Raw genomic sequence first — 18,430 nt, 5'->3', positions numbered from 1 at the left:
TTTTGAAGTTTAAAAAAACCTATTTAATGAACTATATGGACAAAAAGTACTTAAAAGATTATGGCTCAATGAAATTTCCACAAACTGAATTCCCCCACGTGGCCAGCACCTTAATTAAGAAACAGAACATTATAAGTGCCACTGAATCTACTCATGTAATGTTGCCTTTCAGCCTCTACCATCCCCCAACTTTACCTTCCCCTGTTCCTGAGGTAGACACCAGACACTTAACTATATAGATTAGTTATGCCTGTTTTTGTGAAACTGGAAACATACAGCATGTATGTTCTAGTGTTTGGGTTCCTGTAGTTAACATTACATTTGATAAATTCAGCTATATGGTTGCATTTAGTTGTAGTCCATTTATTCTCAATGCTATACAGTATGCCTTTGTGTAATTATATGCATATCTGTTGATGGACATGTTGGTAGTTTTGAGTTTGGGATGATTATGGGTAATGCTGCTATACCTTTAGGTGAATATATAGATGTATTTCTGTTGAGTATATATGTAGGAATAGAATTGCTAGGCCATAGGGTATGCATTTGTTCACCATTACTAGTTGATGCCAAATAGTATTCCAAGAGAATTTAATTTTACATCAGAAAAGTACACATAAATGTAGAATTCAATAAATTTCCCATAAATTGAACCTATGTAACTTGCACACCCCCCCCAAAAAATAAAAACAGCTTTATCAGTATTTTAGAGGTGCCTTTTTTCTACTCCTTTCTACATACGACCCAACATTCCCCACCTCATACATGGGTAACTACTTTCCTGACCCCCGTGAACTGTTGTTTTTAACATTTGACACTGATTTTTTTTTTTTTTGGAGAATATAGACTAATACTTTTTTCAGCTTGCCTAAAAGCTTGGTAATTTTCCAAAATGCTTTTGAATATTTATTTGACTTTTATAATACCACTATGAGGCTATTAGTGTTAGTGCCCCTTCACAAAAGAGAAAAAACAGAACTTGAATGATTTATCATTCTGTTTCAAGTTTGTGATAGAATTAATTAATAGCATTCTAAGACATGTATAGATATTTTACACCATTATGTTTTAAATAAAAGGCAGATCCTTTAAAATGATATTGAATCTCGGAGTAAAAATCTGTTAAATCTTGTGATTACAGAATTTTCTGATATGAAGGAACTTCCACATGTATAGAATTCAATGCTAAAAAAGAGAAAAAGTTCTAAATCTTGGGAACAATTGGTATTGAGAGTAATAGCCATGCGACCTAGAGCAAGTTTCCTAATCTTTAAGCCTGAGTTTCCTGATCTTTAAATTAGGAATAATAGTAGACACAACCTCAGTTTATTTGAATATCCAGAAGTTTAAATTACAAAAGCCATATGAAGCATTTAACAGTTAGTACATTTAATGTATGGAGTTAAGCTATCAGTAATGGTTGACTGTAATTATTGCTATTGTTGTAATTTGAGTTCTATTCATTTTATTTTATCCTGAACAACATAAAATTTGTTTTGAGAAAAATAGGTAGAAGAAAAATAATATTTTCTTATAAAAATTCTATAAAATATTTCACATAATGACTGCTGTTTCTATTTTATAAGTTGAAAGATACACTAATACGTCTGTATTCCTTACTGACTTATCAATGACTGGCTAACTTATCAGTGACTAAATGATAAAGGTATCATTTAGTGAGTATCAGGACAACTAGAAATTCGAGTCCTGGTGAAGTCCTTTGTTTAGTCACTGTTGACAATAAGATGTAGGCAGATAACAACTTTATTCTTCCACTGTGGAGGTCCCCTTATCCTGCAGCAGGCAACCTAAATCACTTATGTTCCAAGGCATGTAGATAATCAATTTTTGTCATATCTCTAAATTTTATAGTAATGAAATAGAACTATGCTAGTAATGCTAACAATAAAGTTAGCTAGTTTAAATATAGTTATGTGTCTCCTGTATTTACTGTAGATCTGAGATTTAATTCTTACATTTTAACATTACCACAAAATTGTGATGACAAGGATATTTCTGTTGCAAAATGAAATAATACCTTATACAAGAAGTTCCTGACCAACATGGTGAAACCTTGTCTCTACTAAAAATACAAAAAAATTAGCCAGGCATGGTGGCACACACCTGTAATCCCAGCTACTCAGGAGGCTGAGGCAGGAGAATCGCTTGAACCCGGGAGGTGGAAGAAGCAGTGAGCTGAGATCGTGTCATTGCACTCCAGCCTGGGTGACAGAGCAAGACACCATCTCAAAAAAAACAAAAACAAAAAGTTCTATTGTGGTTTTTTAATATTACATTTCTCTTCTATTAAAATAGAAAGTAGATAGTTGACTATGTAAAATCATGACATTTAGAAGAGTGTAATGTGTGAAGGTGTTTTGTAGAGTTTCCCTGTTAATCAGATTATTTTATAAACTGACAGTTTCATCAAATGTGTAAAATTATATTTTGGATAGGTCCGCTTAAGGAATTTCCAATTTAAGTAACCAGGATTGTGTGGCAGTTAATTTAGATAATCTGACTGGATTCAGAGTACCTCATTTCTATTTCAGATCTTTGTGTAACTTTCTCATTTTGGTGCCTTAGCCTTCCTATCCCTTAGGAAGGTTTCTCCATATGTATAATTGTATTAATACTTCTATCTTTGCTATGAGGATTAAGTGAATTTATACATGTAAAATATTTGGAAGATTTTACTTGATTAAAAAATCTCAAATATTATTTACTACTATTAATATTAATGGTCATTTGAATAAATGATTTAGTTGTATTAAATTTATTTTGCTGTATGTTATAAATATAACTCAAGCCAGGAATTTAGTTAATGTTTTAAAAATGAAATTAATAAAAGTGTTTTTTTTAAATTATAGGTGCCAAAGATATACAATGGGAATTTGTACATGGTTTACTTGAAAATGCTATTTATGGAGGACGTATAGATAACTATTTTGACCTTAGAGTTCTTCAGTCATACCTGAAGCAGTTTTTTAATTCTTCAGTTATTGATGTATTCAACCAAAGGAACAAGAAAAGCATTTTTCCATATTCCGTATCTCTACCACAATCCTGCAGCATTTTGGTAGGTAAAATGAATGATTTTCAATCTATTTCCAGGTAGATACATGAATCATTTCTTACATTGTTAAATATATGTTACTTCTTTTCTAATGCACAAGTAATTATTCACAGTTTGGATTATTTGTTATGACAATATATGGCTTGATTCTCTCAACTTTAGTAAGGCATCCTAAAAACTTTTGAGTACTTACCGAAAGTTGGGTGGTTGATCATAATAATAGGCTGGTCTGTAGACAGATCTTGAAGGGAGTGGCCAAAGAAAATTCCAAGAAGGTAGGACTGCTGTGAAAAACTGCAGTGGGAGAATATGCACTTCATAGTAGTCATGAGTGTACTCTCATATATTGAAAAATAGGAAAGAAGACAAATACTATTTAATATGTGTCTTTAGTTTCTGGCTTGTACACTTAAAGCTTGTCTAAATATATAAAAGAAATTTACTTTGTTTTTCACAGGAACTTTTTGTGTATCTATTTCAGCCAACTGTAGCTTTTTGCTTTGAACCATCACATGAAAGCCTCCTAGAATGCACTCATCTTTTCCAGAAAATAGTAATAAGTATAGCTGAAAGATTTCAATTCTAATTTATTTTGCCACAAACCTATATGTGTATCCATGTGCAAATAATGCTTTATTAGAGTACTATAATTATACATTTCTTCTTGAATTACAAAGGCACGTATCTATTCAATTATGTAGTTCTCTCAGTTTTGTGCTGTTTTCTTTCATGCAAATATTTTTCAAGAAAAATCCTTCATTTGGCACATAATTGTCAAAAAACAAAAGTTAAAAAAACTATTAAATATATTACTCTTATTGACTATCTTATAACCTTAAGTATCCTGTTTTATTTCTAGTATCTTTAATTTACTCATTCATTCAATAATATGCATTGAACATCTGCTTAGTGATAGTTCTGCTCTAGGCATTGTGGATATAGTAATGCATCTGTGGAGTTTGCCTTCTAGCAGAACCTTAGAGTGAATGAGTAAATACAGAATATCGCATAATTATTATACATTTATTTCAGATAGTGAACCCCAACAAGTCTTCCAACTCTATTGTTAGAAGCTTACATTGAAAAATACAATTCATACAGAAATGTATACATTATAAATGCACAATTCCATGAATTTTTATACCTAGACCACATGAGTGTAGCCAGTTCTGGGGTCAAGAAACAGAACATTATTAGCTTCCCAGAAGTTTTCCTTATGTTCCCTTCTAGTTACTACCTCTCCCACAAAGGGTACATTATCCTTACTCTAACAGCCTAGTTTTCCTGTTTTTGTGCTGTTTATATAAATTTTGTCACATGGTATATATATATTTTTATGTACAAATAAGGATAAATCGGTCTGAATATGTAACTGCCAATTATTAGTCAGCGTATCACTGTATAGTTCTAGATAGATGGAAGACTCTAGCCAGTCTAGACAAGAAGATTTCGTAGCTATTTTGAAATGAGCAAAGTGTATACATCTACAAAGAGTAAATATTTTTAAATTTATAGGATGACTTACGAGAATCACTGTTTAGCTTTCTAATTGAGTTAGACGAAAGACACTGAATGTTTCCCAGGATAACACATGCACACATACATGCAAACATACACTCATGTACATGTACATATACATTTATACATATATATTGTGATTGAATACCTCGAGGAAGTTTACAAATGCTAAGCTAAAGGATTGGAAGAATTTCAGAGAACAGCATGACTTTCCAAAATGTGACATCTTTACAGGTCCTGGACTTCCTGGAGTCCAACTGTCTCCTTGGAAATACTTCAGGGTCAGCTGCCAAGGATAAGAAAGGGTGAGGGGAAGTCAGAGGCCAAGTCTCCCCATGCCTACTTCAGCAAACACAGTTTAGATGCACGTGCAGTACTTGCCTTAAAATAACTTCTCTTCATGAAAACAAAACAGTTTCCATGTTTAGGCCAAACTGAATAAGTCTTTTTGTCTGCACTTAGTTTTGATTTAAAGTCATGAGTGAGTAACTGTTGAGATGAGTGCTCAACAAGCCAAGCTTATTCAATGCGTAGGGTAGTTCTTAGGATGAAATGATAGGATTATTAATGCATTTTATCACACCTCACCAGCAAACTGAAGACTAACTGGAATTGCTCTGTTATAAAGTAATTTACAAAGCAGTGCTTGCATACTAGTGTGTGTCTACACGTTTACAAGTTTTCTCTAAGTTAAAAAGAAACAAAAGTAGATTGCTTGAATATTTGTCTTAATTTAACATGAGCAGAACTGCACTCTGCAGATTGGTCTTTGGTAAGTTACAGGAAAAAAATTATAGAGCTTTCCTAAAAATATCTAACATAGTAGCTTATATATCGTAGGCATAATCACTCAAATATGTTTAAAATAATTCAGGGTCCCTTTGTATGTGGGAGTTAGGATAAGAAAATATAATATCAAATAATCAAAGTGTGAAGAAGTATTAATGATAATACTTTCCATAGATAACTGAGTTAATATGCAAAGTGAGATTTATCTAGAAAATAAAAATACAAATAATAATTTAACATTTCAAAGTATTCTTTCTTATTTCAGTGATTGCAAGTTCAATTTTTATTTTTAAAAAGTAACTGTTTTTCACTTTTTTATATTTAGGACTATCGTGCTGTCATTGAGAAACTTCCAGAGGACGACAAACCTAGTTTCTTTGGTCTGCCTGCCAATATTGCTCGTTCATCTCAGCGCATGATCAGTTCTCAGGTAACCTAAAAAGAAGATCTACCTTCAAGAAAAGTTGCTAGTAAGCCTGAAGGAGACAAAATTAAATTTGATTTAGTACCGTAGACCCCACAAGCTTTATTGAAACATTTTATTTTATTTTCACAACACATTCCAGTTTTACTTTAAATATACTTTTTAAAATATTCAATTTTCTGATTTTTTTTTAACTTTTATTTTAGATTCAGGGGGAAATGTGCAGATTTGTTACATGGATAGATTGTGTGTCATAAGGGTTTGGTGTACAGATTATTTCATCACGTAGGTAATAAGCATAGTGCCCAATAGGTAATTTTTCGATCCTCCCTCTCCTCTCACCCTCCACCCTCAAGTAGACCCTGGTGTCTGTTGTTCCCTTCTTTGTATCCACGTATACTCAGTGTTTAGATCTCACTTATAAGTGAGAACATGTGGTATTTGGTTATCTGTTCCTGCATTAGTTTGTTTATGAAAATGATCTCCAGCTCCATCCATCCTTGCTGTGAAGGACATGGTCTTGCTCCAGCTCCTTCACTTCCTTGCTGCAAAGGACATGGTCTTGTTCTTTTCTTATGTTGCGTAGTATTCCATGTTGTCTGTGTATCCCATTTTCTTTATTCAGTCTACCGTTGATGGCCATTTAGGTTGACTCCATATCTTTGCCATTGTGAGTAGTGCTGCAGTGAACATTCACGTGCATATGTCTTTATGGTAGAACCATTTATATTCCTTTGAGTATATACCCAATAATGGGATTGCTGGGTCAAATGGTAGTTCTGTTTTAAGTTCTTTGAGAAATCGGCAAACTATTTTCCACAGTGGTTGAACTAATTTGCATTCCCACCAGTGGTGTATAAGCATTCCCTTTTCTCTGCAACCTTGACAGCACCTGTTATTTTTTTGACTTTTTAATAACAGCCAATCTGATGGATATGAGGTGGTATCTCATTGTGGTTTTGATTTGCATTTCTCTAATGATCACGATGTCAAACATTTTTTCATGTTTGTTGGCCACATGTATGTCTTCTTTTGAGAAGCATCTCTTTATGGTTTTTTTTTGCCCACTTTTCAATGGGCTTGTTTTTTGTTTGTTAATTTCTTTAAGTTCCTTATAGATTCTGGACATTGGATCTTTGTTGAGTACATACTTTGCAAACATTTTCTCCTATTCTGTAGGTTGTCTGTTTACTCTGTTGATAGTCTCTTTTGCTGTGCAGAAGCTCTTTAGTTAGGTCTCATTTGACAATTTTTGTTTGGGTTGCAATTGCTGTTGGCATCTTTGTCATGAAATTTTTGCCAGGGCCAATGTTCAGAATTGTATTTCCTAGGTTGTCTCCCAGGGTTTTTATAGTTTTGGCTTTTACATTTAAGTCTTTAATCCATCTTGAGTTGATTTGTGTATATGGTGAAAGGAATGGGTCCAGTTTCCATCTTCTGCACATGGCTAGGTAGTTAACCCAGCACCATTTATTGAATAGGAAGTTCTTTCCCCACTGCTTGTTTTGTTGACTTGTTAAAGATCGTCAGATTGTTGTAGGTGTGTAGCTTTATTTCTGGGCTCTCTATTCTGTTCTGTTGGTCTGTGTGTCTGTTTCTGTAGTTCTCTTTGTGGAGATCTTTCACCTGCATACTACTGTTAATACTTCTGATTTATATTATGAAATTCTCATAGTGAATTTTTCCATTCCAGAAGTTCAGTTTGGTTCTTCCTTAAAATGCCTGTTTCATTTTTCAGCTCTTGGATTGATTTACTGGATACTTTGGATTCCTTGGATTGGATTTCAACTTTCTCCTGAATTTTGTTGAGCTTTTTTGCCACATTATGCATTCTTTGTCATTTCAGACATTTCAATCTGATTAGGGACCATTGCTGGTGGGCGGGGGATGGGTATATAGTGGGCTCCTTTGAAGGTAAGGGGACACTGGCTTTTTGAATTGCCAGAGTTTTTTCTGATTCTAATCTGGTGGGGCTGGTGTTCCTTTAACTCTGATGCAAGTTGGGTGCACCCAGCTTGGTTTGGTTTTGGATGCTTTCAAAGGGCCAAGGCTCTGTACAATGTCTTTATTTGTGGGTAAATTCTTGCACCTGATTTTCAGCATCTATTAGCAGAATAATGTTTAGTGTTGTAGTTTGGGCTGCAATCCAATAGACGGCGCTTAGGAGTACTGGCTGGTAGGTAGGCTCTTAGCCCTGTGGTTTTTTTGTATTTCCTTGATTTCGCAGGCATGTTCTTGGGGGCGAAGGGAGGGGCGGGGAATAAAACCATCTCACCAGGGCCCCCTCCTTGGCTTTGAGTCAGCCTCCTGTGATCATTGGCGCCTTGCCTAAGTTTCTTTTGCTACGTGTTCAGGGTGGTGGGGCTCCCTCTGACAGGCTGCAGCCGGGAGATAGGCTGGCCATACGCTTTCTGGACCAGCCCTGTGGAGGGAGGTACGAACCGCTTCTGTGCTGGCCCACAAACCTGCACGTCCCACCCCTCTCAGTGATCTGAGGGTGGGCGCTTCTCCCCAGCTCCAGTGCTGGCCGCAGATCTGGGCTTAGTACTCCTGAGCTGCATACGCATTCCAGGGACACTGGAGCAGCCCTTGGCTTGGGGTCAGTCTCTGGCTGCGCTTGGGGATCTGAAGTGCCCGTAGGTTACTTGGAAAATACTCAGATAGTGCAGAACACCCAGGCAGGGCTGTGGAGGCTGCATTGTACACACGATCCTGCGGGGTGGCTATGGAGGGGCTCGGGGGTGGGAGGGCCTGCAGAACAGATGTGCCCTAATCCTGTGGGGGAAGCCAGCCCTGCTGTCTCTTGGCCGGGCAGTCAGATGATGCTAGAGCCTCTCAGAGGGTGATGGGGGACCCCTGGGGAAATGGGCACTTATGACCTTACTCTACTGCAGTGCAGCTGTCCTGCACACAAAAGCTCCTGAGCTCCACACCAGCTGAAGCACTGTTTCTGCCTAGTCTCCAGGCAGATCCTCCAGCAGCTCACACGTCTCTGAGGGATGTGGAGTCCCCTGTAGCTAGGATCCCATAGATCCAAGGTGAGGGTGAGATGTCCCTCAGTCTCCTCACTCATCACTTCCTCAGGAGTTGCTTGGGGCTGGGAAAAGCCCCGAGCATCATGTTAAGGCACATAGGGTTCCAGCTTCCTCCCTCTTCACCCTGGGCATCAGCGTCACTTCTCCATCTACTCTCAGTAGTGTTTTCTTTCCAAAGATCTGCCCAAATTTTGTTGGATTACTTGATAATTTGGTATCTCTCAGTGGGAATGGTTCTTCCTGGCTGCATCTGGTCAGCCATCTTGTTCAGCTCTCTCTATTTTAATGTTTAAACTCAAGTTCTACCCATATACATACGTTCGTGTGTGTATAATACATATATTTGAATACTCAGATAAAATTTTACAATACTTAAGCAAATAAGGTTAATATAATTAAAGGTTATTAAAAGAATAAAAGGTTATTTCACAGACTCCAATGAAGTATTTGCTTTGGGAACCTTATCAATAGAAGTTCGAGAGCCTTCTCTTGAAAGTTCTATTATTAACAGAACATGGCTTCTGCAACTGCTAGTCTCAGTATCATTCAGGTTCTGGGGAACCTAATTTAGCATAGTTTGGATCAATTATCTAATGACAGTGATAGGGTAACATAGAGCAGATACAGCCTTACAGACTTAGAGATACAGGAGAAGACATGCAGAATATTCAGCATCTTCATCTTACAGGGAGGCCAAGCAGCTACCTATATACAGAACTTATTTTGCTCCTGGGCCGTTAACAAGAGCCAAGGGTGTGTGGGTCATCTTGGTACTTAGAAGCTGTAGCCTTAGTTTCCCACCAATCTTCTATTTCATGTTAGCTACAAAAGTCCAGTACTTGTATACCAACACACAGCTCCCCAGGCTAAGTGGAGTCCCAAGGAACAGGGATTACATGACAAACTAGGCAGATAAAACGTTCCACGCTTATCTTAACTATGTAGTTTCTAAGAAAATAGTACTATGAGAAGATAGACTCCAATGTTATTTCCCCAGACTGTCCTGACTCAACCCGCACTTCATTTTACTTTTTCTCACTCAAATATACCAAAAAATTATCCCAACTTTGTCATAATATGATCTAATTTCTACTAGTTTGTCTTGCCTTAGTATTCCAATTTTTATGAATACTTCTGGGATGAAATGAAGATAACATTCTTCCTAAGGTTTTTTGGTAACACATATTTTCTTATTTGTATTTAACTGTTAGTCTGTTTCACTACTTATTTACTTGAATACTTATTTTTTTAATTACCATTTTTTACTTAAAAGGGTTTCACAGTGTCTCAATTATTGTAACGTTTTATTTTTCAAATTATAAAGATGTATATGCAACTGAACTAATAAAATTTATATATTTAGAGATTTTTTTCATTCCAAGCCACATTTAAAATGCCCTCATTTGAAAGTAAATATTCAGATACTACAAAGTTTGATTCAACACCAAGCCTGTCAATGTACTTGACAAGAAGTAGATTAGAAAACATTATTTATCGTGCACACATTCAGGGATATAAGAACAGATATTGCATCAGGTATTTGATGATTTGGGCTTTTAAGGACAGGCTAATGCCAAAGTTGTATAGCCAATTTTGTACAAATATGAAGGCCGAAAATGAGTACATACATTCAAGGCAGTGACCACAAGTTGTGTCTATCTACTGCAAATTGTTGATGATACTTATGTACAGATGCTGTGTGTCAGTAGTTAGGAGCTTTTTTTCTTTTTGTAACCTGCTGCAGTATACACACCACATGGCGTTCTCAACCACATCAGCTAATACAGTCTTTTCCTCAACTTTTTCACTGTTATAATTACTCTAGGGATGTTACATTAACCAAAATGTGAAAGTCAAAAGCAAGAGACTTTGGGTATTGTTTTTGATGGTGAGGAGGGGGAGAGATAAATTTCATATATTAATTTGAATTGCCCATGCAATAACATTTATTTGAGTTGCCATAAAATATCTATTTGGAAATGTCTAGTAGGAACATAAATAAACATAGGGAGGCTTCAGATGTAGATATGATAAAAAAAGATTTGACAAGAAAGCAGTACATCTATGAGAGAGAAAGCTGTGGAAATTAGAGATTGATTGCTAGGGAGGATGAAGCAGAAAAGAAAGATGCCTGAAGGTAGAATCCTGGGAAATATCTATAATTAACACATATTTGGAGATGGGAAAATCTTTGAAAGAATTTAGCAAGAGTGGTCTGCATTCAGAAAACAAGACAAGCAGAAGAGCTTTAAAAGACAGTCTTCAGGTGATGGAAGGGGGTGATGCTGGTTGTTCAGGGAGTGGAAGAGGAAGGCTAAGTTATAAAGAATTGGGCATTATTCAGTATTTCAAAATCTTTTCTAGAGTCATCTCTGTAGAATGCTGGAGGATAGAAATCTAATTGCAATAGTTTGGGAGGGAAAGTGGGTGAAAAAGTGATGCCAATGAATATAGGTGATTAATTTAGGAAGTTTGGCACTGACCAGATCTATATCTCTACCAATAAAAGTTAAAGGCAAAATGTAGGTAATCTAATGTGAATACAAGATTCAGGGAGAAATTGTTACTATTGATGTTGGAAGAAACTGAAGCATGTTTTTTCTGTACTCTCTTACAGGATTCTGAGTTATTCAAGGGTAGAACGTGTATTTTTCTTTTTCTTTTTGTTTTCTTTTTTTGTTGGGGGTTGGTGTGCCAGTACCTGTTTATGGATTGTACCCTTAGTATCGTTAGTACTTCCTATTAATGAATATTGTTTTGTTTTAAAGATGTATTTTCCATTTAAAGCAACTATAAATATCATTTGAGTTGATTCAAAAAAATTGTTAAATATTTTTGGTATTAGCATTTTTGGCTATAGGCATTTCAAGATTTCTTTATATCTTTTCTAGAATTACTCTTGCCACTGCTTTTGCTTGTTTAAATTCTTCATTCAATACCCAGTCCAAAGCTTATCCTCTCCTGAAGTATTTGTATTGATCCTCTGGTATTTTTTACTTTTATTTATCTCAGCTATCCAACATTATTTGCCGCTAATATAATATTAGATTAGGTTTTGGAATGTAAAGGTGAATAAAAATAGTCCCTGTTTTGAAGGAATTCAGTTTAGTGGGGAGAGAAATGTGTAGAAAAAGTCCCACTGCCACATAAGTGGTAAAATAGAAACGTGTTCTACTAAGTATGTATCTTGTGAATTTATATCTGAATAAATATATGTACTTTTCATTTCATTGCTGAAGAAAAACTTTTTGCATGAATTAGATCATTTGTATTATGTTTGTACAAATTTCTGCAATCAAGACAGTTTGAGTAAATGAGAAACACTTTAAAATTAAGCTAAATTAAGTTCTTCTGAGGAAATCTTTAAAGCAGAAATTATACTTCTCTTATAACTTCAGACTTAGCAATGTTTGAAATTTTGCTTCTTTTAAATTAAAAAAGTAATTGTAGTTTATACAGCTTTTTGTTCGGTTAAAACATACTTTTGTTTCAGAAAATGAAAACTAAACAATAAATTTTTAAATAACTAAAAACTCTAACCTATTATGATTAATATATATCTTTACCCAGATAGGATAATATCTTCTATGTGTTATGTATATTAACTTTTGTCTCCCCAGATAAATAAAACAGTTAAAATAGCACTTAGTAAATAGTAGGTCCCTTTATGACAATGCTATTCTCTTCATCTCCTTCATGTCCCTCCTTCTCTTGTACCAAAACTGGCCAGTCGCAGTACTTTTATCTCTCGAATTAAGCAGCATATGGCACCAGCAGACTCAGACACTGAGACAAAAATGATACTTCTTTCACTGGATTTCATACACTGGAATGTTAGTAGTTTTTACTTGCTGGTGATCATACTTGGAGTGAAAGAAGGAAGGCTGTTGTAGTCAATAATAAGTAAACCTCGATGATGTGTAGAGAGCTTGAGAGAGCATTGTTTCTATTCTTTCAACAATGGAAGCCAGACAAACTGCAAATTTACAACTTTCTTTGAACCTCTCAGAGATGAAATTGCAGGGCAAAAACTCTAGGAAATCTAAGGAGATGCTGCAGTTGCCTAAAAAGTGACACGACACAAACATTTGCTTACCTGGGGCATATGCACCCAGGCACTGTTAAGAATTCAGCTAGAATAGTTAATAAATTGGTCAAGGCCAAGTGTAGGCTGCTAGTGTATGAGGGCAACTGATATAGGTGTTCTTACCCCCTCACGGGCTTTTTCTCCATGGCCTCTTACCTGATGAGAGTATTCAGGAGTTATTTTGTGTGTGTGACAGAAACCTGAGGGAGAGATACACAGCTATTTTGTGGGGAGGGGTCCATAAAACTCTGCCCCTACCCTAAATAAAACGAATCTGTAGACCCCCATTTTATATAAAAGGTATCTTCAGAGGAGTTTGAAACCTGCACTGCAAAAATCACCCTCAAATCCAGCCCAACTCCTCATTTAACACAAATCCCTAAAGGCCTATCAGAAAGAAAGTTACATGCATTTGTAAGCTTTAAAAGTTCCTTAGTCTTTACTGCTCTAGACAAAATTTCAGCTTCCAAGAAAACATTACAGAGTATATGAAAATGCAAGAAAAGGTACCACTCCAAGAGACAGAACAATCCAGAGAACCAGAAAAAGATAAGACACAGATGTTGGAACTACCTAACAGAAAATTTTAAATAATTACAATTTTTATGTTAAAAGTTCTGATGAGGCCAGGTGCAGTGGCTCACGCCTTGTAATCCCAACATTTTGGGAGGCCAAGGCGAGCAGATCACGAGGTCAGGAGATCGAGACCATCCTGGCTAACATGGTGAAACCCTGCCTCTACTAAAAATACAAAAAATTAGCCGGGCGTGGTAGCATGTGCCTGTAGTCACAGCTACTCGGGAAGGTGAGGCAGGAGAATTGCTTGAACCCGGGAGGCAGAGGTTACAGTGAGCCGAGATCGCAACACTGCACTCCAGCCTGAGTCACAGAGCGAGACTCCGTCTCAAAAAAAAAAAAAAAAAGTTTGATGAAAAAGCATGATATGCAAGATTGGATGTTTAATTTTAGCAGAGATATGGAAACTATAAGAATGAATAAAATGAAAGTGCTAGAAATAAAAAGCACAGTAACAGAGATGCAGACTGTCTTCAACAAGTTTATAGACTTGATATAGCCAAGGAAAGAATCAGTGAAATTGAAGATAGAGCAATAGAAGTTACCCAAACTGAAACATAAGGAGAAAAAAATGGAAAAAAAAAAAAAATAGAACAAAGCATCCATGAATTGTGAGACAAAATCAAACAAACTAACCATTGTGTAATTAGTATTCACAAATCCACAAAGCTTAAAGGATGCCACGCTGGATAAATTTCCACCACCTCACCCTCTCTTAAAAAACAAACACACATAGGCATAAAATACTAAAACTGAAAAAGACTGAAATAATGAAGCTAGCAGCAGGGTAGAGAAAGTGTTGTGGGGGAAACACACACCACATACAAAGAAACAAATACTAGAGCAGCCTTTTCCTCAGAAGCCATTCAAGTCAGAAGATAATGGAATTGTGGTAACTTTAAATTGCTCAATGAAAAAACTGGAAACCACAAATTCTAACTTAGCAAAGTATCTTTCAAAATGAAATAAAGTCTTTCTTGGCTGGGCATGGTGGCTTATGCCTGTAATCCCAGCACTTTGGGAGGGCAAGGTGGGCAGATCACTTGATGTCAGGAGTTCGAGACCACCCTGGCCAACATGGTGAAACCCCATCTCTACCAAAAATATAAAAAATTAGCTGGGTGTGGTGGCATGCACCTGTAATCGCAGCTACTCAGGAGGCTGTGGCAGTAGAATCACTTGAACCCAGCAGGCAGAGGTTGCAGTGAGCCGAGATCACGCCACTACACTCCAGCCTGGGCGACAGAGGGAGACTCCAACTCAAAAAAAAAAAAAAAAAACTTTCTTAAATAAAACAATTTATTGCCAGCAAACTTACTCTATAAGATTGTTACAGGAAGTTCTTCAAACAGAAGAGCTACGTTTCCAGGCAGAATATAAATATAATTACATATTAACACACATTTGAATGTTTACAAGCCAAATAACTTTGTTTATAATTTAATACATAGCAACTATAAAAGTATTTCCATATTTTTGAATTCAAAGTCGAATTGTTATAAAATTGTGTCTGTAAAAAATGTAGAATTATTATAAGGTTTATGTGTTTTTTTCTGTTTTTTTGTTTTTGAGATGGAGTCTCGCTCTGTCGCCCAGGCTGGAGTGCAGTGGCGCGATCTCGGCTCACTGCAAGCTCTGCCTGCCGGGTTCACGCCATTCTCCTGCCTCAGCCTTCCGAATAGCTGGGACTGCAGGTGCCTGCCACTTCGCCAGGCTAACTTTTTGTATTTTTAGTAGAGATCGGGTTTCACCTTGTTAGCCAGGATGGTCTCAATCTCCTGATCTTGTGATCTGCCTGCCTCAGCCTCCTTATGTGTTTTTAAAAAGGAGGCTTCTGAAAACCTTGATGTGTCATTGAAACTCAGTTCTACTATACTGGCCTCCCAACAGGAAAGCCTATATTATTCATGGGAGGGAGTGAATGCGTGGTTGTGGATATGGGTACACGCGACTATTTTTTAATGGGATGTGTATTTGGTGGATTTTACCAATAAGTTGTTTCTAAGGATATATTTTAATTCTAATGTATCTTATCTGTCAAAAATCCACTACATAGAAGAAAGTTAATAGAAAATTTTATCATCATCATCATTTAAAGACCATAGAAAATTAACTTTAATGTAGAAATTTCTTTTTCTCTTTTAGTGGAAATTAGATTTTGAAAACATCTCTAAGTTCAACTGTAGGAGGTTTCTTTTATTCAGTAATATCATGGTTTTATTTAACTGTTTTATCTTTTTCTTTTATATTCTTATTTTTCCTTTAGATGTTTGCATTTGTTAATAACAAATCAGTGATGGCACATTCTCTAGGCTAAGAACAGTTGCAGCATGTTGCCTAGAAAGAAACGGTGTAAAATTTGTTATTTTTGAACAGAAGTCAGAAAAATATGAGCCAACTTTACCTTTGAAAATATCGTAATTTAATGATTTGAATGAAATCGAGATACAATAAAATCTTAATTTAAAATTTTTCCATCTCTGTTAATTCCTGAGGCAAACACAGTAATCTATTCTAGTCTCTTCACCAGGTAGCTATGTAGCTAGTAAAACATTGAGGATTCTACTGGTAAAGAAAAAAAGCAAGCAAGGATAGTGGGGTAAATTTGGTATTTCTGGCACAGGTAGGGTAGAAGAGAATTTGGCTACAAGGAATATCTATTTTAAATCCATGATAAATTGTAAATTGGATAAATCAGTTTGTAAATTTAAATATCAAATGTAAAATTTGGTTTTCATTCTAACAATTCCATGTAATGAAGTTTTTTTTTTTCAATTACAAAAACCATTTTTAGTTACCAAAAAGTTTTAGTTGGCATTTTATTACTTTTTAAAATAAATTCAAAGTTTAGTATCAGTATCTAATATGTAATATCAATATAAATAGCCTATAAATACTTGTCTTAAATTTGAAGATTTTGATATACTCCAGCAATTGAAGACATTAAGTACCCAAGAAATGTCCATTTAAATTTGAAAATGTTCTGGTAAGCAAATTTCTTAAATAATTAAGGTAGAGAGGATTTTTGTTTCATGGTAGAATTGGCTGCTTGTAGAGCAAAGACCACAGTAGACTACTACAGTATGATCGTTTTGCAGAATATAAAGATTGCTGTGGAATAATCTTTCCACATGCTGCAGAGAGAAGGGTATTTTCTAGTAATCTTCTCTGCAACTTTCAGCTGTAAAATGAACCTTGTTAAACAAACAGACACCAGAGAAAGGAAATGTTCCTTAATTATTCACCTTGAAGAATTTGAAATTATTTCTTCAGTTTAGCAAAATATCTTGCCCATAATTACCATATGTATTAGGGCTTTCATGGATTAAAATACCATGTTTGGAAAATGGCTTCAAGAGGTATTTTTCAATGTCCCTTGTTTTGTCATGGCATTTCTTTGATTTAGCATCCAATAGTGCATTTTAAAGGCATCTATCAGCATTTTAAAATTTGTTTCTGTAGGTCAGTGTTGACATTTCCCTTTGAAAAAAAAGAAATGAGGGAATGGAAGGAATAAGCAACATGCAAGTTGATAGACTAATAAACATATTTCTAACCTCTTTAATGACTATACAGTTATTGGTCCTTTAAGTTTTTACATAACAGAGCTGCCTGCCCTGGTTTATATGGAATGTTTCAATCAGAGGCTTCTACTAGTTTCAAAAGTAGAAATATGGAAAAGTTAGAAGCTGTACGAAAATTATGATCTAGGAATGAAGGAGAAAAATAGGATGTTTGGTGGCGGAAAAACATAGCTCTGGCCATGAGATTAGCAGAGAGGAGAAAAATATGCTTTTGAAAATTGTTTTTTAAAATGGGAACCTTATAAGGAATCTCTCTAAGCCTAAGAACAGTGCTATAATTTTTATATTGCTAGAATTATATGAAATACCATTACTGACCCAGCCATCATGTATTACAAACCAAACTATGCCAATCAGATAGCTTTACTTAAACCTCTTTTAAAATTGTGATTTTATCTTTTCCCATATACAGTTTGTTAGTTTTTAGTGTATATGTGGTATCCTTTTAACCTGTGTTTATGATGATGATAATGATGATGATAATGATTTTTATACTTCTTGTGCTCCCTGTAATAGGTTTTGTGGTAAGCATTTTATATGAATTACCTCACTTAACTCTCAGAATAAGAGAGGTTACTGTCAAACTCATTCTATACTTGAGGATATTGAGGCCCAGGGAGATTTTTATTTTTCCCAAGATCACACCTTTAGAAAGCTCCTAAACTGGAACTTAAATGTGTTACTGAATACTGGTTCATGCCTGTATGACACACTCATAGAGCAAGGGTAAATAACTTGTGTTATGAGATTCAGTCGCTTTTCTCCATAAAGGTTTCACTTACCACATAACCTTATATGGGGAAAGAAAAAAGATCTCTTGCTTCGCAAAAGTAATTGGCAAAATATTCTTTTCTTGTTTTGTATTTTTTATGACTACATAGTTGTACATATTTATGGGGTACATATGATATTTGATAAAAGCATACACTGTGTAATGATCAAATCAGGGAATTGCAATATCCGTCACCTCAAACATTTGTCACCTTTTTGCATTGAGAACATTCCAAATCCACTTCTGTAGTTATTTTGGAATATACAATAAATTATTATTAACTATAGTTTCCCTGTTGTGCCACCAAACACTAGGTCTTATTACTACTATAAAACTGTATTTTTGTACCCATTAACCAAGTCCGTTTTTATCCTACTCTCCCTCCCAACCCCTATACATACCCTACCCAATTTCTGGTAACTGTTATTCTACTCTCTATCTCCGTGAGATCAACTTTTTTAGCTCCCAGGTATGAGAACATGCAGTATTTGTCTCTCTGTACCTGGCTTATTTCACTTAATATAATGTCTTCCAGTACTATCCATGTTTCACAAGTGACAATATTTTAT

The 18,430-nt window shown here is 35.5% G+C and overlaps 1 protein-coding gene across 5 annotated transcripts in view; it reads left to right on the top strand.

The window, feature by feature from the left end:
• DYNC2H1 (dynein cytoplasmic 2 heavy chain 1) overlaps nucleotides 1–18,430 on the top strand; it is a 354,596-nt gene that overhangs the window by 202,828 nt on the left and 133,338 nt on the right. For 4 of the 5 annotated variants that reach the window (XM_031653015.1, XM_031653014.1, XM_031653012.1 and 1 more), the window contains 2 exons: nucleotides 2,871–3,079; nucleotides 5,709–5,813. In XM_031653015.1, the coding sequence (XP_031508875.1) occupies nucleotides 2,871–3,079; nucleotides 5,709–5,813 (314 nt within the window). Of the gene's footprint in view, nucleotides 1–2,870; nucleotides 3,080–5,708; nucleotides 5,814–9,262; nucleotides 9,993–18,430 lie in introns of those variants that run through there. The other variant, XM_031653016.1, reaches the window with a different exon arrangement.

Source organism: Papio anubis, chromosome 12 (genome assembly GCF_008728515.1).
Source record: "Papio anubis isolate 15944 chromosome 12, Panubis1.0, whole genome shotgun sequence".
Taxonomy (NCBI): Eukaryota; Metazoa; Chordata; class Mammalia; order Primates; family Cercopithecidae; genus Papio; species Papio anubis.
This window is presented reverse-complemented; position numbering and strand designations above follow the sequence as displayed.